The sequence below is a fragment of the Balearica regulorum genome, chromosome 2 (assembly GCF_011004875.1).
Source record: "Balearica regulorum gibbericeps isolate bBalReg1 chromosome 2, bBalReg1.pri, whole genome shotgun sequence".
Classification (NCBI taxonomy): domain Eukaryota; kingdom Metazoa; phylum Chordata; class Aves; order Gruiformes; family Gruidae; genus Balearica; species Balearica regulorum.
The window spans coordinates 36,938,888-36,958,680 of record NC_046185.1 but is presented as its reverse complement, the minus strand read 5'-3'; the positions used below and the strand labels follow the sequence as shown (position 1 = coordinate 36,958,680).

Below are 19,793 nucleotides of genomic sequence, written 5' to 3'. Positions count from 1 at the left end.
TTCAGAGAAGTCCAGATGATCCAGTTTTTCTCCTAATTAAGATTTATTTTAAAAATATGTTAACAGTTTCAGTTTTAAGAATCCATCCACATTTAAAGCAATGGGTAACAAAATAACACACTACATTCTGTTAGTTATAAATTATTCTTGGAGATTGTGAATAATATATATTTTTGGTTAAGACATGCTGTGATTTTTTTTTTTTAATTTTTTTTTTTTAATCCCCAATTCATCTGATCCTTTGTTCCTTGAAGTTGGTGCACCGAGCTGCACCACGAGTGGTTCCCAGAAGTAAAGCACTGTTACTGCTTTGCCGCTCGACACCAGAGCTCTCCCTGTGACAGCAAAGCACAGCAGTCCGGACACGCAGGGCTTAACCAGAGTGGACCACCGATCTCTAGTCAGGAGGAGTGTCTTCTCACACAAGTCTTCACAAAAGGGAATGTAGGTTTCAAGGTCAACTCTCTCTCACTTGTACTCTGTCTTCTTTCTTCTACACAGTCCCTGGACACTCATGCTCCTGCAGACGTGAAGTTTCAGGTGATAGTGGGAATCAGGAAAGGGGATCAATGGTTAGCCTAAGTGTTCAAAAATCAGTTGTTGCAATGCTAGATAGACCCCTGAGAGATGTCTCCCCCCGGAAGGCACGCTGGCAAATGCAGGATGTATTTCAAAACAGGTGCTGAGCAGGCTGAGCCAGCAAGTTTGGGAGAACTTTAAGGACAAAGGCAAGTTGAAGCAAGGTCCCATACAACTACCTCACTCATATCATTGTGCAGTACGAACCATGTGCCCTCCATTATTTGAAAGTGCATTTCTTTGAAAGAAACAAGCAAGATGCTTTCTTTGCTCTTAATGCGTGGCCAGAGATAGAGAAGGGAATGGTGCAATAGTGTGGTCCACCCAGTCACCCCACTTGTTCCTTCTTACATGACGGCTTAAAGTACTCACTCAGGAAAGGGAAGACATCACATCTTCAGCTTGAAAAACTGGTCAACCTTCCTCTTCCAGGACTGTGCTCTGTCTTCTAAACTATCAGAAGTTTAGATAGTGCCCTATCTTCTAAACTAGGTGGGAGCCTTTTTTATAGCTCTTTTACAGGAGTCTGGAGGAAAAAAAAAATACAGATTCACTCTGTAGCTAAGAGGTACAGGGAGCAACGAGCTCTGATCCTTGCTCTCTGCAAACATGCATCAAATATAAAACCAGACCAAAAGAAAGAGGCCAAAAGCTGCCATATCCACCTAAGTAGGTGTGCTAAGCAGTGCGTTGCTATCCCCATACATTTTGCATTTCTTTCTGTACAGTACTTGTCCCATGGCTGAGGCAGTTGAGTCTATGAGCAGTGCATGGTGTGACTGTCAGGAATCTCTTACAGGCATCAGGCAGTTGCAAGCTCAGGAGGAAAACAAATGCCTAAATCTGACGTGATGGGCAAACGCTCCTGACAGCAGGCAAGGAGAGGGCTGAAAGGAGGACCTTCTTGGCTTTTTCTGATCAGCAAAATAACGGCAGATGTGTCTTTTTTGAAAGGCTGTACATAATTATCTGCTTTCTGAAGAGGGCCTGGAGGTGGGCAGGAGTATCTTGAAGACTTGCACATCTTTGAGAGGTGTCAAGATTATGTGAAATTTGTCAGTCTCATAATCTGAAGGTCCTGAGTATAAAAATAACCAGAGGGATCGAACATCTCTCCTGTAAGGGAAGGCTGAGAGAGTTGGGATTATTTAGCCTGGAGAAGAGAAGGAGATGGAGTACTGTGGCCTTTCAGTACCTAAAAAGGATTATAAGAATGATGGGGACAGATGTTTTAGTAGGGCCTGTAGCAATAGGACAAGGGGTAATGATTTTGAAGTAAAACAGGGTAGATTCAGACTAGGCATAAGGAAGAAATTTTTTATGGTGAGGTGGTGAAACACTGGAACAGGTTGCGCAGAGAGGTGGTAGATGCCCCATCCCTAGGAACATTTAAGGTCAGGTTGAATAGGACTCTGAGCAACCTGATCTAATTGAAGATGTCCCTGCTCATTGCAGGGGAGGTTAGACTAGATGACCTTTAAAGGTCCCTTCCAACTCAAACTATTCTACGGTTCTAAGATTCCTCTGGGATTCATAAGAAGACAGCCAATACTGCTCTCACACACTTGGACTCTGTGAGACACTTTCTGAGACCTCCTACCAACTTAAAGCCCTCAAAAAAAGCAAAGATGGGTAATGCTTCATTTCCAGAACTTCAGGCACTTGTTAGTTGCTGTTATGGATAGGTAAATCTTCTTGTTCCTGAAGTGTTAATGTATACAAACAGCTATAAAAAAATGGTAAAGCTCTTGGGTAGCATTTGGATCATAGCATCATTCTGGAGTTCAGCCACCCCTGGGTTTATATGACAGCCGAGCGAAGGCATTTTCAGAGTGCAGGTCTGGGCACAGAAACCCCCACTCTCCCCACCAAAATCCCTGTAGATGCCTGCAACTGTCTACATTGGCAGCCACTGAAGCACAATGGGAGAGCGTCTGTGTGGTGAAACAGTTGGGGCCAAGAAGCCAGGAGCTGCAGCAGCCCTGTTCAGGGAGGATCTGCTCAGGCTCGAGGCTTGCACACCTGTGGGTGGCTGGTGTGATGCTGTAAAAAAAGCTTCCTCCTTGAGTTTCAGCAAAAAAACAGTCCAACTTGTGTGCTCTGACACCATTTTGCAGTGAGAACCGATGTGCAGTAAGTGGGGTACAAGCTGGAGAGTCATTTAAAAAACCACACGACCCATCTGAAGGGACACAGTCCCAGCCTGAGCCACCTCGGAGCTGCCTGGGGTAATTTTACCCCCCGTCAGGCAGCAGAGGTCAGTGCAGAGCCGCACAGCACTGCTCCTCCTGGCCCCTGCACCGCCCCGCTGTGCTTCCACCCCGGCCCAGGTAACTCATTTATTCTGTTTTCAACTAGAAACAATGTGCTAGAAATCTTCTGATGGTAATTTCATCCACAGCACGTACCTTGATTTAGCATTTCTAGTCTTGGGCACGGGCGACTTTCAGGGGAATCTGCAAGATGCCTTTTTGTGTGGTTATATGTATTGGAAATGAAAACTGAGACGTCTTTCTTTGAACTTGGAAGGTAGACAGGCTCTGGACCCCATAGATTTCTCTGCCATCCGTGAAACAGTAGCTCCTCTCTGGTTACACACATCGGGTGGCTGAGGACTCGAATCTGCTAGATGCTGCGCACAACACCACAGTTACTGACTGTGGTCTGAAACCAAATGCATTTAGATACCTCAGAAAGACAAGCTGTGTCCTGGATCAATGGAAATTCAACTGCTCCGTGGCAGCAAAGTTTTGTTCAGTCATTGCTGGGGTGCGGGGGCTCGTAGTATTCACACTACACCAAGCAGTGAGGAAGTTTCATAGAAACAAGCCACAGCTCATCCAGTTATAAAAGATGCACTACAGGTCAAAAGGCTTTCAGTATAAAGGGTCAATAATGAAATGTCTAGAAAAATATATTCAACGTCAACCTTCTGTTCTTTTCATCTTGAAAGACCAGGCTGCCTTGGGACAGAATTTCTGTCCATGGATATACCTATACTTTTAAATAAAAGTGAGTCCAGAGAGCAGAAAATCTAGCTTCAAACCCAAATTGCATGAACAAAGTCACATCCACACTGCTGGATCAGGTTGGCCCCATCCACAGTACGTAGCACTTAGCATCTCCCCTTGCCTCCGTGCTGATGTTCCTGTGGACCCAAAATATAATTTGCATTTCTTTGCATTTTTAAATGCCTGTGGTAACACAAGACTTGTGTTGCAACCACTTACGGCGTGGTACTGTGGTGTGTGCTGCAGCCCCTGTGGTGTTGCATGAGGACGCGGGGGTCCCTGACGGACACAGCCTGTGGTTTTCGGTGGCTGCAGGAATAGAGGGGAACCAAACCCGGCTCAGCCACTTCGGACATGCGGGAGCTCTCTGCGGCATAGCTGTTCCCCACAAACCACACGGATGTAGTTTGTTGGCGTGGTCCAAATCAGAGCCAAGGAGTGAACTAAAGCACTAAGCAGTGTGGACATCAGGAGTTCAGTCCTTGGGTTCGTGCTCTGGCCCTCTTTTATTGAGCAGCATAGATGCACATAGACTCATACTCTACTGACAATGTGTATTTCAAACACATTTGTATTTTTTAGCATATAACTAGTATTAATCAAATTTAATGCTAGAGGAAACTGTAGAATTTTACAGTTTATTTCTGCATGATCAATACTTAGTTGTGATTCAGTGGTCACTGAATTCAGTGGAAAGATTTGGTTTTGCCTGGCTATGCACTAAAAGACCAAATACTTCATCACCTGATCCAGAATGATTGCACAGCGACCCACGTACCTTTTTCAGCACTTCCGCTTTTTTTGTCAGAAATAAAACACACATGATATGCTATTTTTTATTTCCAAATATCAAGTATTCAAGAGTTTGTTTTGTAAACACATGTTTACAACAGATGCTGACAATAGATTTCATTAAATGATGTGTTACACAGCTTTAAAATTATTCTAAGCTCTGCTGAGAAATAAATATCAATTAAAAAACCCCATACAGGAGCCTAAAGTATGCAAAACAAACTGCATAAACCAATTAGTCTCTTTTTACCACAGCACAGCACCCACACACTCATACGGTCAGACATACTCTACAAATTTCCTTAATACTCTACACATTTGCTTAATAATGAGTTTTTAAAAAAACTAAACAGTTACAGGCAGTGTGCCCACTCCATGCTCCTAACATACTACCCAGACTGTTGCTGTTCTGCTTAAATCTTAAATCATTTGGTAGAGGTATGTACTGCAGCCAAGGACAAAACTCCTCTTTGCTCAACTGGGGAAAAGACAAGGTCTTCTTTGAGGAAAGCCTTTACTCAACCATCAGTCTCACTGACTCCAAATTCTTTTTTTTTTTTTTTTTTTTTTTTGGTACAGAAACTCAGTTCTGGATGATTTTGTATGTGGGTTTTTTTTTAAATTATTATTTTGAAATTTCCCTCCATGTTTTCAAATACGGACTTGGTTAAAGAGGTAAAATTTCTGACCTATCAGTCAGATGTGTACCTCTTAGTGCAATTTAGGATACAGATGCCTCCTCTGCATGAGCAGCCCAGGCACAGTAACACAAAACAATTACCTTTCAGAATTCAAAATGGAAAGTAAAAAGTTTATCTTCAAGATTTCAGAATTCAAAAATTTCAGAATTCAAAATGGAAAGTAAAAAGTTTATCTTCAAGATTTTAAGACCAGACCCTCTGTTTTAAATCATAGCTCACTGTAAGATTTGGCCTTTTTTCACTGCTAGAGCTAGAGCCTGCTCTTATATTCTATTCCTCTCCTTCTGGTATTCCATGGAAGAACATTAATATTTCACATCTGAATCCTCAATTTAATTCAAATGCTTACTTATGTTGCTTGGTTAAGGCGTCCCAGAATTTAGCCCAGTGTTTCTTGTCATTACGACAGAATTTATTTTCAGCCTCTGCTTAAGCAAAGCCACTAAACATGTTACAGCAGGATGAATACATCCTACATGAGATTTCTGTGGTCTGTATCGCCTTCACCTTAGCTGTTAGTGCTGGGCCAAATCCTATACCGCCTCCCAAAATTACTTTCCCACAGAAGAGCTAGGTAGGAATTGGCCCACCAATTACAGGAATTACAAACACTATCTTTGCTGGAGCAGTCCAGACTTTCAGAACAAAAACACATGCAGTTGCATCATTGACATGCCTTGAATATGTCGTTTAAGTCATAGTGAATACATCATAAAATATTTCAGTACCTAGTAGCACCACAGTGTTGTTTAGTCATTTGTTCAAAGATTATCAAGCTGGCTCACCCTTCCTCGAGGTGAACAATGTTTTGGATTTTTTTGTAGCCCTTCACGAATTCCACATCTTTTCACCTATTCTCTATCGTGAACAAAATGTTGTTACAGGATAACATTGTGACAACTGGTTTGAGAGAGAGAAAATAAGAAAATACAGTACACACAACGGATAATGTAACAAGAGTAAAATGGAACCTGAATAAATAAGCATCTACTTCGTAACACTTGAAACCAAGAAAAGTTTGGAGCTACTTTGAACTTGCAGAGCTAAGCCTGTGTTTAAAAGGCTGTATTATGTTACAAGAAAATAGCTTATCTGAAGGACTGGAGGGGGGGTGCTAAAAACTACAGCTATTAACTGTAGTTAATGTAATTGGTATGGCTATGGGATATGGATACTGTTAGCTGTGCTCCCTAATTTAGGTAATTTATTCTGTGGAAAGGATGGGGAAATTCCCTTCCTGAAGACCAGGTAGGCTTTGAAACCTTTGGCCACATAATAACATCTATTAGTGATACTCAGTGTAAAGAAGAAGGATGATGCGAACCCCGACCATACCTAGCGCCTACGCTGAAGGCTTCACATCTCTACTCTGCGACTGTTTACATGTAATCTTTCTGAATTGTTATTTGTAAAATAAGACGTTTTAAGAAAAAAGGAAAGCCCTAGTCAATGCCAAAGACTGAATCTACCACCCTAATGGCAACTGCTCATTTTCTAAGCACTCTAAAGGATAAAATTGTCTATAAAATCAAGTCCAATATGTGAAGAACCTGACATGTGTTGATACAGGTTTAATCTACAAGGGGCAAACACTGTCCAAAGCAACGCCGACTCAGATTGCAGTCCAGGTAAATCTCCATTACTAGGTGTTTTAAGCCCCTGGAAAGCAATCGCAGCTGAGTGCCTTCAGCTGTGGGAACCAGACATTGCAGCATGCCATCCCCTATGCTGTTATAAAAGATGCATTACTGAGAAAACAGAAAAAGATAAACTTCTTTAGGAAATATTTTGTCTTTGATCTCCGAAAACAGTAGTGGTAACCAGTGAACAGAGTACAAAAGCTAAACAAGCACTTGATATCATCACTTAAGTTCACACGCACTTGCTAAAGCGCCACCTTGTTAATGTCCAAGGTACTGGCCCAGTTCTTCAACCTCATCACCGGACTGATGAAGCTGAGAATCTGGCTCCAAAATAGCAGTAAGACACTTTGGACCTATTCATCTTCAGTTTTATGTCAATATAACACCACAAAGAGCTGTGGTATTACACACAAAGTGTAGTAAGGCAGTATTAATTCAGGCATTTGGGGGAAAAACCCGCAAGAACAGTACAGAAGGTGCTGACCCCTCTCCCAGCCACGCTGTCTGGAGTTACAGAGCAGGCAGTGCTCTGCTCCGTTTGTGCGGGATACTGAAAATTTGTCATCTGAACTTCTAGGTCCAAATATTGTGAAAGGGCGCAATCCAAACTTACGCCATTACTTAAGCAATTTCACTGGCTTTAAGGTCAGAAAGATGCCTTTATTCAATCTATCTCCCCACAGAACACACAGATTTTCAGCCAGAAATTAATAAAATGAGTGAATGGCAGGAAGAGCTAGAATGTATCTTTGAGCTTGTCCACAAGATGTTTTGAATTTTAATTATATTTGAAAATGAAAGCTTTCCTCCATTGCTAGATATCTAAGTAGCCACATGTGAATGCCAGAGGAGAGTACTTGAGTGCTACTTTGTGCTGTTCTGGTTACAACGATCCCTGAATCCACGGGGGAAAAAACTCTGCGTGGAAATTACTCTTTGGGTAAACGAACTCCTTTTTGAATGCAGATGGGATTCAGTCCAATACTTACACATATGTATTATTTTTAAGTGCATTACTTAAGTATATAAACTTACACACACATTTAAGTGTTCTGCTGGATCAGAGCCATAATGAATGGTTAATGCTACAAATTAATAAGCTATATTTTTTTAAAAAGAAACAAACTCAAGTGTTTGTAACTAATTTAGGGCCTTTCAAACTTACATTTCTAATACCGATGAGGAGATTTGTGCCCCTACTTCAGTTTGTGGACTTGTAGTTAGTCGCTGGGTGTCGTTGCTCCATGTGATCCCTGGCTGGTTAACTGCAGGTAGATGACGTAGGTTTACTACCGATAGCAGCCTGTGGGTGAGCTTTACCTTTTCTTTGTACTCACTACTATCTAACCTTTCGTGTTTGGGGGCAGAGAGGGAAGGTGTCAGAAATGACAAGGCAATGGATTTTATATTCTGTGGTCAGGGGATTTCACAGCAGGAAGACAGCACGGCCACCTTCACTGGGTGATAGATAATGCTCCTTTATTCTTCTTGTGAGTCGGTTTAGCACCACACGTCGATCCTGACTCCTGCTAGGGATGACACAATTGTCATTGCTTCCTTCAGCAATGACAAACTCAGAAAGCAGTGTTTGTTCAGCAGGTCTCAGTTCATATTTCAGTCAATGTTGACAATGTTGGAATTGACTTCTCTAGGAAGTTAATGTGTTTCCCCTGCGTGCCTTTATTGGTTTAGTTTAGACTGTTACAGCTTACTCACAATAAAGCCTCCTTCAGGAATCAAGCCAAAACTGGCCAGAGTTTGGGTTTTCTTTCTTTCAGATAATGCTGATTTAATTAAGTGATTTTGTAGAAATATATTCATATTGTCAAAATAATCTATATCCAAAAATGCTAATAGATTTGCTTGAAAAGTAATGAATTACTTTTTGTTTTGCATATAATTTGGAAAATTGAAGGCTATTGAAAGTATGTAAACAAGACTTTTTCAGTATTTCCAAAGTGAACATCTTTCCTTCTACATTCCAGTTTCTGAAACATTAAAAAAAAATTAATGTTTTTAGAAGCTGAAATGCCAGGATTTCCTGAAAAACAGATGACCTCCATTCCAACAAGCTCTGAATTCCCTTGAAATCAGCTCAGAAGCGGCAGCAGTTGCAGATGTGTCACCTCTATCACTCTCATTCTTTGCCATAAGTGTCAGCTCCCGACAATCCTACAACCCTAATCTGCTCTCCCTTGCTACTCGCATGGAATGGAAGCACACACACAAGGCATGAAATAGAATAGATCAGGATAGATGATTCATCTCCAGCCTATTACAATTCGCTAAATGTTCTGTTTATGAGGTATTCGAAAAGATTGTCACTCTTCGCCTCACCCCATGACCATTAAAATGGGCAAGTGATTAAAATGGATGGGTGATGGGCTGCAATTACACTTTGTCCTACTACTTTGCCTCAATTGTTTCCATGGCAGGAAATTTCTGGTGCAAAAAGCATTTGAGAGTGGAGCAAGAGGAAACGTTTTTATCATCTATTGTGATCTCCTATGGTAAAAAATATACCCAATACCTTTGAACCAAGGAAATTTATTTATTGGGATGAGAAGTGTAGAAACTAACATCTCAGGCGGCACATGCTGACTGACGATGTATTGTATCTGGTGGCTGCACAAGAGGAAAAAAAATTCTCAGGCTTGACCCCAAAAAGGCTATTAATATCTACAGAATAGCAGGAGGTGTTTAAAATTATATTCCTCTATGTTGCAGTTTGGGGCAGAAGCATCTGAATTTGCAGAAAGAGAGAGAGAGGGAATCGTTACAAGTCACATAAATGGACCAAGACATTCTGAAATAAGCACCCACCATTTCAAGCAGAGGAACCAGCACTGTGGGTAGTTCCATGTGCTGTTTAAGAAGAGCCAGGAGACGAGGAAAGGCAGCCAGCAAAGGAGGAGAGGGAAATCTACTCTTCCCAGGACAACTCAATGAATGACAAGGAGAGTACTGCCTTTAATTTCAAGGACTTGGTTCCATACAACGTTTGGTTAACTTACATATTATAAATTAAAAATTAAACCAGGAATAACTCTGTTCAAAAATACGTAGAAGCTCTGTTCTTTCCTATTCATTTTCATGCATGGCAAAATCCAAACCTGACTAAGTCCTCTTAAAAAGTGCTTTTAATTTCCTAAACTTCTAAGACTTTCCCTGCAGGGCAAAATACAGCTTTGACTTCCTAGTGTCCACCTGAAATCATTCTCTGCCCTTTGAGACATCATTAGTACATCATAAGCATGGCACTACAAAGCCTCCAGAGCAAGAAATGAAATGCCAAGTACACTTGATTAGAAAACCTCAGCATCTACTGGGGAGAAAACACAGTAGAGTAATTTGGAAAGCAAAGGCCACATCACGTCCTGTGGGTCCACGCTTGCAGACAATTTCTATTCTTAGCTCTTTGCCTTCACAGAAGCTTTCAATGAAGCTGGGAAAAGGAAAGGCGGCCACGTGTGGGACAAACCATACAACTAGAACCTCCAGACCTGTCCACCAGCCTGCCCCACACCGGGTAGTGGGAGAGAGAGAAGTGGGGCAGAAACGAGAGGGACCCGGGGTCTGAGGGGGCACCCCCTCCCCAGGGCGAAAGCCTCGCACCGGGCACGGCGGCGGGCAGGCTGCTGCAGCCCACCCGGGGGGTCTCTGCTCACTCCTGCAGCAGGCAGCGAGCGCTGCCAGCCCAGACCCCGCACCATCGCTGGCTGCCTGACGGTCCCAGGCAGCCACTCAGACACGAAATGAGGCCACCAGCTCTCCCTTGAGATTTTTTCATGGAAGCTGAACTACACTGGCACACGTTTCTGAAGGACAGCCAAGCTCTTCCTACCAAGCTATAACTGGTTATTTTCTTGTTCAGGAAAAGTATGGATTTGGTACTAGTAACAACCACCCGACTAACTGCCTGTATCATTACAGAAATATGCACCTATCTGCTCTGGTATGTGTGTTTGATTTCTACATCTTAATGTTATTACAAAATTAATACTGAAGTTTTTAACTCCAAGCATTATACTTTCTTAGCCTGTGTATTTTGTGAAGAATGACTACATCTCATCAAATGAAAATTAATGCACATTTTGACAGGATAAAGATATTATGACTCAACATTTGCAAACATTACCTGATGCATAACTTTTGTATGGCTTAACATGTTATTAACAGTACTTTAAACCTTATGTTCCTTTTTAATTTAATGCTTATGTCTGAAAATAGCCCCTTTCAAATTCAATTGCAGTAATGTCTTTAAAAGCAAACTTTAAACTTAATTTGCTGCACATACAATTATCCAAATAAGTTGCATAGTTTAAACAAGTTCAGTTGTGCTTTGTAGCAGAACTCACAGTAATTACTCATCTCTTAAAAATACGATTTGCAGATGTGAAGTTGACGATACATTTAAGCATTTTTGTGACGTCTAGACATCAACAATATGAGTTTTTGTCACTCTTCCACTGACTTCTGCTGTTCATAATACCTCACCTTTACATTGATATTAGATCAGAGCATGGACATTTAATGGACACATCTGAAATAATTACAAACACAATTTTTAAAACTCCATTGTCGGGAGGGGAGAAATAAGAACTTGGGTTGGTTTGAGGTATCCAGCCCTCAGGAACAAACTATGTTTGTTTGCATTAAGCTTTGTTGGTTTTATCATGTGTTACATTTAGATTAAAAATAGAAGGCACAGGTGTTTTACAAGGCGCCGTAATTAAGTCAACCAACAAAACTAAATATTACATTACCAAGCCAGGGGTCTATATCTCAGCAGTGACTTCTTCCAACGCATTTTCATTTGAGGAATTTATTGCTTCTGAAAAAGGGCTGGGGTATGTCTGTGCTACGCAGTTCATTCCTTGTGCCACACTGATGTCTCCTCGAGAACTGAAGGTAGGGCAGGATCTAGTCCGTGCATAGTTTTGTTGGGGTCCAGCGTGGCCAACCATCTCACTCACAGTGTTCACCGGTGAAGCCCTCCATCTCCGTCTCTGCAGTTGCTCTTCTTTACACTTAATGGAATACCAGGCCAGGAAAATAAAAAAGAATCCCACAAACTTGAGAGCAGCTGCCAACCCAAAGTAGACAAAACGAAACGAGGTGACATCGTATTCCCAACAAGATCCTTGTACGCCGCAATCCTGTTGCCAAAGCATGCACGTGGTGTCAATAACAGCCCCAAAATAAATTGGAGTGGGAATGTACGCTGCAAGAAAAACAGCAACAGAAATAATATGTGTTAGCACATTGTGGAAAACTTCTAAAGAAACTATATGCCTTAGCCTAACAGTGCAGGTCGAGAAGTTTTGAGATTTCTACACCGCTGTTTTCACATGAAATGTACAACATGGTCAGTCGGTCTTCCCACCAACACTACTTATCCCACACACAAAAAGTATTACAAATGGGAAAGAATTCAAGCAAAGAAAGACGACAACGCAGCAGCACCTTAGAAGAGATAATGCTTCAATCTGCTGGCCCCAGACAGCTCTTCGTGAACTACGTGTCCCCCAAAAGAAAATCCAATGTTGGTCTCAGGAAATAAAATACAGGAGAGGAACAAAATACGCTATCTCCAGAGTATTGCTTCCTGAACATCCATTCCCCATGAGCGGGGAAAGGGCGGGGGTTGCTGCATTAGATTAAGGAGAAAAAGCACCAAGGACCACAAGACGTTTCTCTTACTGAAGATGCATGGAAGCGATGGGACCACTAAAATGTTAAATTTTCTTTTGAAGACTTCTTCCTCAGAAACAGACTTTAACTCCTAAGGCTGCCAAAAATGCAGCCAGTCCATCGAATGATCCTTCTTTTCCTGGAAGTAAGACACCCTTAGGACAAGTCAGAAACTTCCTTTGTCAAAGAAAACTTAGTTATTGGCCAGATGCAGCTACATGGGCTTCTCCTCTTGTTCTCACTTAGAATAGTCCTCGTTTGTTCCATTCACATGTTTTGGGTTGCTGAATACCTGGAGTGCTCTTTATAGTCAGGATTTTGGAAATTCAAGAGCTTGAAAAAAACTACTTTGTGGAATAAAGACTTAACATGCACCCTTTTTGCTTTGAAACATTTGATATGAGACGTTAAGTAACAATTGCTTCTTATTTTTAAAAAGCAAAGAGCTATCGCTGAAAGCAATAAAAATCTGCTTCTAAAAAAAAAATCCTTGGAAAATAATATTTATTAACTGTCTTAATTTTTAAGTAGAATTTGAAACTGTAAAAATGTCTCTTTCTGGGACAAAAATGTTACTCTAGAAAGTCAGTAACCAAAAAAAAAAAAAAAGAAAATTAAATACATTATCACATTATCAGCTACAGTGTTTTCAGAAGCTATTAATTTTAGGTTCCTAATACAATTAGTCAGGCAATTAGCTGCAGATTTATAGAATTTTAGTACTTTTATGGTACATTTAAGCCGAACATGGAAAGCCTTTTGGAAACACTGTGGTTTATGGGAATGCTATGCTGAGTAACTGTAAGACTTACCAAGAGTACGTAATAACACAAACTGCATTCCTAGTGCAAAGGGTCGTTCTCCATCTTCCACAGACCTAGCAGGCGAGAAGAAAACTCCTTTGAAGAAACAGTCATAACAGATAATCATTGTGGTATGTTCTGGCTTTACCTCCTGGCTATTCTGAGCTATAATAAATCTTTGTCTAAATTTCTTCCATTTAGCTTCTAATATTGTTAAGTCTTATGGCTAGGAAAAAATATAGCTGGTTCCTCCTGTCCCTGTGTAATCAAAATCTCAGTCCTGCCTTTGAACTTTTCTTTACCTATGTAAGGCCTGAAGAATTTGATTCAAACCCATTAAGGAAATTAGAGAATCCACTCAAAATGTTCATGGCTTCTCATGATAGTTTCCTGTCATTTTGTATCGAATCACACAATGGTTTGGGTTGGAAGGGACCTTAAAGGTTATCTAGTTCCAAGCCCCCTGCCATTGGCAGGGACACCCTCCACTAGACCACGTTGCACAAAGCCCCATCCAACCTGGCCTTGAACACTTGAACACTTGTGGGGTCATCCACAACCTCTCTGGGCAACCTGTTCCACTGCCTCAATACCCTCATTGTAAAAAATTTCTTCCTTACATCTAATCTAAATCTACTCTCCTTCAGCTTAAAGCCATTTCCCCTTGTCCTATCACTACATGCCCTTGTAAACAGTCCCTCTCCAGCTTTCCTGTAGGCTCCTTCAGGTACTGGAAGGCTGCACTTAGATCTCCCTGGAGCCTTCCCTTCTCCAGGCTGAACAATCCCAACTTTCTCAGCCTGTCCTCATAGGAGAGGTGCTCCAGCCCTCTGATCATCTCCATGGCCCTCCTCTGGACTTGCTACAACAGGTCCATGTTCTTCTTATGTTGGGCCCCCCAGAGCTGGATGCAGTACTCCAGGTGAGGTCTCATGGGAGCAGAGTATAGGGGCAGAATCTCCTCCCTTGACCTGCCGGTCACACTTCTTTTGATGCAGCCCAGGATACAGTTGGCTGTGCACATGTGCACACAGTAGTTGAGCTAAGGCTGCATGAGCAACTGGAAGTCTGACTGACATGCCTACTCCCAAGCACTTGGCTTCACAGTCCTAACAGTGATCCTTGTACCCATTTTGTAAATTTTTTCACAAGTAAACTGGAAGACAAATTCCACCACATGTGACACATGGCACAGTCCTCCATGTGTCAGCAGCAGGCTCCTGCATACACCTCAGCCACCTGAGCTGAGAAAATGACAGCAAGAGAGTGCTTGACCTTGCTGGGGATGAGACACAGATGCCTGCCACAGGGTTTCAGAGCTGCACGCAGAGCTGAGCCTACAAAGACCACAGTCAAGTCCTGACCTGCCTCGTATTTTCTAAGGCTCCTTTTCAAAGGTTTGCCATTATTATTTTCATAGGGGACTAATTATGAGCAGTGGTAGAACATCAGTAGTCTCACAGCATCAGTGAAGATATAAAGACACTACCAGGAGAAAATCCCACTTGGTTGGGAGGACCATTCTCACAGGGAGAAAAGGCCCGAGATTGGTTTAAAAAAGCTCAATTTGGAGAGAGATTTTACACAAAACCAGGTCAAAAGTGTCTCTATGTCAGCAATTAATGCGGCTCAAGAGGAGCAGATTTATACAGCTAAACAGTTTGTCCTGAGGACCTGATATCTACACCACAAGCATTTCAGGTTTTGTAGGGTTTTTACTTCAGACCAGCTCTAACCTGTTCCTGGGACTGAACACCCATTTACATCTGGATCATTTTGGGTGTGCTTCTGAAGAGCATCTCAAACCCTGGAACAGGTTTCCTAGAGAGACGGTCAATGCCCCAAGGCTGTCAGTGTTTAAGTGGTATTTGGGCAATGCCCTTAACAACAGGCTTTATCTTTTAGTCAGCCCTGAAGTGGTCAGGCAGTTGGATTAGATGATCGTTGTAGGTCCCTTCCAACTGAACTATTCTAGTCTAGTTTAGTCATAGTCTAGTCTAGTCTAGTCTAGTCTATGCTATTTTTTCTATCTTCCAACTCATCTCCATCTGATAGGAACTCAGTTCTTGAACTCTGAGAGCTCTCCAGCTTTAGATTCCAAACCTAATCGACCTCTTTAAACCATTTTTGTCTTTCTGTTACCAGCAGAAACACCTACGGGTGTGCATTGTAAATCCTGGTAAATAACTGAGTTATCTCATTTTCCTCTAATTCTTCCTCCTCCTCTTTTAACAACAGCAACATATATTATACAAAGTTATTTTAGCAGTAGACCATATTCTGCTTTTTCAGCTCACTTTTCTTTAAAAATCAGACTGAAGTTCATTTACAGAGGTTGTATTTTAAATGGACAAAGATGTCATAGGGAATGATAAAGTTTATCAGACCAGATGGCAGAGATGGGAAAAGCCAATCCAAAAAACTGAACACTTTTTTTTTGAATGGAGAAATAAATTCCACTACCTTACCCTACAAAGACTACATTGTTCTCTAGCCATAAATGACCACGGTGACAACTACACGAATACAGTGTAGTGATTAAAAGTTCTAAATTCTTGTGAAGAAAATGGGCATGTGGCAGAAATGAACAATTTCAAGAAAGAAAAAAGGGTAATTTTAAAATGTCCTCTCATTTTTGAACTAGGCATTAGTCAAATATTAACTTTTTTCATTTGCATTTGAAAATCCAAACCATTGCTCTGAGAAGGCTGAAAATTCCTTCAGGAGTAATCATTTTCTTACATGATGCTTTTACTTGTTCCCTCTTTATATCGCCTGGAAATCGCTGGGCACTTCACATTTCCGAAAGTGCATTATCATGTAACATATTCTAAACACAAGCAAGTTTCACCCAATCCACATCAGTCATACTCTATTCACTTTTTAAGGATATAGAAGCTCAATGTTTGGCTGCATTGCTCCAGCCCCTTCTGACACAGACACTGGTGATAGCAGCCAAAATACTTAAAAAGCCATAACTAAGTTCTCACCTGAGTGTCACTATGATTGCTGACGGCTGCGCGCACGCTGTTATAAGGGTAACGATGAAGAGAAATATCAGGAACGGGATAAGAGTGTTGCAGGTTCGATCACACTTCCCAGAAACAGCGTAGCCGTTCTCATTCAGGTAGGTTTTGACAATAACCAGCCGGAGCTGACTGCGCTGGCCCACTGTCGGTGGAGTGATCACCTGGCGACTCTGAACACAGGCACATTCTGTGTAATTTCTTACCTGGGGAGAGCGAAAAAGAACATTTCCACATTAAATAGTTGTGCGAGGAAGACATTGAGCAGAGATATGGTATGACAGTCCCATGGTACTTCCAAATCAGGGATCTTTTGCCTCTGGCATCATTACCCCAAGTGCAAGTGAGATTACCACTCCCAGTATTTTTAAAGCTGGACAGGACTCTCCATGATGAGATTGCCTTTCCATTGCTTTATTTAGGCTGAGTTTAAAAAAAATTCTTGGAAAACTCTGCCAAAACAATTCAATCACTTCTGACAGGGAGGCTGGAGACAAAGACTGTTCCTACTGTATTACAAAACCTGTGAGGAAACAGTCCTTAAGCAGCACTGATCATGCCATATTCTGGAATATGGCAGTCTGTTGACTTTCATATTCAGGAGGTGTCTTCTGCCATCTCAGTGGAAGTCTACTCAGATTCGGCTAAAGAGCAACAAGCTGCCCTTCACGCTTGCAGCCGAGGACCTTCCAGGTGGATGTGGGTGTGGATGTGGATGGGATGTGGACAGGAACAAAACTAGAGAATAAGGGGAAAGCAGAGACTTAAACAGTGAGACTGGAGGACATGAGGGATTCCTGAATGGACAAAGAGGCTGAAATTAGGATGAAGAGACTGAATAAAGAAGGGGCATTTCATAGGCAAAGGGGACCGTGGTCTGAGCAAGGTGAGGAAGAGCTAGATCTGAAATAGCCTCCTGTCACATTTATTCTACTATTGTTTTCAACTAATCTAATGGCAGAGGGGTGTGCAGCAGATCAGAATACACTGGCTCTGGAGAAGAGACAGGTCAGGATGCATGTGATGTTGCAGGAAGGAGTTTTGGGTTTCAATGTTTGCATTCATAAAACCTCGGACCACACATGCAAGAAGCAACATTACAAGACCATCTTAAGGTTGCAATTTAAGCAGTTGGACATCGGGAAATATCCAAATTATGGCTGTTTGTCAACTTTAATGTATACCTTTGCATGTGTTCATGTTATGACACAGCCTCACTTTTTTTTCCCATGGGACTTAGCTGAACATCTTAATAATATATTCATTTATCCAGTATTTTACCTCCCATTTTCAAAATGTGGCTCCAGGTATTTTTTTCCTCACACTAAACATATTCCACTACAAAGACAGAATGACTCATGTTTCATATGGATTTTTCTATCACACTCATCATTATAGCTGAACTCTTTCAAAAAGGAGTAATTTATCTTCAAAACAGTTACAAGATGAAGCACTGATGTTGTTCTCTATTTTGTAGCTAAGTAACTGAAAGAGATCAAAAGTCTCATAAATGTGGGTGGCTAATTTGAGACAATCGGGATCCTTTTTTTCAGAACATTTGCGATTATATACAACTTAATATATTCTAAATGTAATTTTTCATGCCTTCAAATACAGATTTAGGCACTCAGTGCTACTACAAATGGCACTTCTGGTTATTGCTCATGTCCATCATCCAGAATATGAAGAATATGAGACTAATGACCAACTGAGAGTTTTCAATGACTTGCCCATCATTGCTTAGGAACAGAGGCAAGGACAGAATCCAGTTTCCCAAGGCAGCACCCCACTCTCTAATATCACACGAGCATCTGCTTCCTTCCTACGGTCCCTCACCTTATCTCCTTATTGCTTCCAAATGCCAAATAGGCATCCTACAGAAAATAATTCTTTTTACTAAACAATCTTGGTTCATCACCAGAGAAACCAAGTCTGTGTCCTAAATGAGACAGATATGACATAACAGAAATTCTAGAGTATAGGAATATACATATAAAACAGGTATGAACTGTACACTGGCATCCTTTTCTCCTATTTCCAATTTTTAAATGGTTAATTTTGTGAACACTCTATGTTATAAACTTAAATCTGAATGTTATAGGTTAGCAATATTTTGTGTGTTATACAGTGGTACAAGCTTTTGTTGTTTTTAAAAGTAGCCTACATACATAAAGCATTATTTAATGAAGAAATGCATTTTCCCACCAATGTCAGCCCTATTCTATTGACCATTAGCTACCAAGTTAAAACTTAAGGCCATGAAGGATCTTTTCTTAAATTCTAAGAGGAAATAGTATGTTTCAAAATCTGTAGTGAAGAGTACATATTCCCGAAGTACCTGCCAACTAAACGAATCGATAGTGCCAGTTTGATATCAGGTGAAAAGTAGCAAAGATCAAACCTATGTCTCAGTCCAGCAAAGCACAAGTAAGATTTATATAGACACTGAAAGTTAACCGCAGGCTCACATCACAGGCTTTTCCAATTGGGCCAAAGCAATTTTCAACTAAAAACCAGCAAGATGAAACTCTAAAAATAAAAACAATAAAGGAAACTAATGTGTTCTCAGTGGCATCTATGTATGAAACTACATTTTCAGACCATTATCCAGTCAACCTAAAAAAGCACAGTGCTGGACTTAACGTCCTCCTGCTTCACAGGCTGGCTCAGGACTGCAAATCAGGAGACTGATACATTATAAATAAGCTTTCTGGAAAGCACAATCAAGTCCTGAGAAAAATCAATGTTTATATTACTTCCTGTCTTTCTTAATTATCCTTTTTTAAAAAGACAGTTCTGTCACAGAAGAATTTAAGAGTTTGTTTTCTGTACAAAATGAGCACGACCATAATGCTCTGTCGATATTTAGGGCAGATTTTTCTTTTCAACTGTTTTCTTGTGCCCAGTCCTGGAAACTACCAAATTTCCACGGCAGGATTTTACCAACAGGATGCCCTTCCCCAGTCCAGCATAACTGGAAGGTCAGGCTGTAACAGGCAATGTATTTCCAAGAAAGAAAGTGGATTATTAACATCCTTTAAGTTCTGGTTACTTGAGTTTAATGACAGTCACATCACTTAGCCTGGAAGAGGTTCGGAGAAGGGCTATGACAATGGCCAAACTGTTTTACAAGAGCAGAATAAACCGTCAGTCTTTATCTAGCCATGCAAACAAAAGACCTATCAATACAAGCAGGTGCAACAGTTACTTATGCAAAATGATGAGGCTGATATGAACACCAAAGGCTTTAAATAGGCCATAACTAAATTGAAACAGGAGTTTGAAACACTTCCAACTACCTGAAGAGTTAAGTTCTTCCTTCCATTTGAAAAGGGAGAAGAAAAAAAAATACTGTTCTTAAGAGTAACATTGATGAGCTTGTGGAAAGACAGTATGATGTGGCTGCCCATGTTAGCAGAAAGCTGAATTAGATGACACTGACTCCAGGTCACCTCTCCGAGCCATGCAGGAGCAGCAGACAGGCAGGCCACTGCCATCGGGGACTTCAGACTCTGTACTGGAAACACCAGCCCTCTCCACCCCA

The 19,793-nt window shown here is 41.2% G+C and overlaps 1 protein-coding gene across 2 annotated transcripts in view; it reads right to left on the bottom strand.

Annotated features, from left to right (window-relative positions):
• Positions 1-5,228: 5,228 nt before the first annotated feature.
• Positions 5,229-19,793, bottom strand: part of SLCO5A1 (solute carrier organic anion transporter family member 5A1) — an 84,629-nt gene continuing 70,064 nt past the window's right edge. For both annotated transcript variants that reach the window (XM_075743924.1, XM_075743923.1), the window contains exons 8-10: positions 16,214-16,455; positions 13,233-13,297; positions 5,229-11,950 (exon numbers count right to left, since the gene is read on the bottom strand). In XM_075743924.1, the coding sequence (XP_075600039.1) occupies positions 11,505-11,950; positions 13,233-13,297; positions 16,214-16,455 (753 nt within the window). In that variant the 3' untranslated portion in view covers positions 5,229-11,504. The remainder of the gene's footprint in view (positions 11,951-13,232; positions 13,298-16,213; positions 16,456-19,793) is intronic.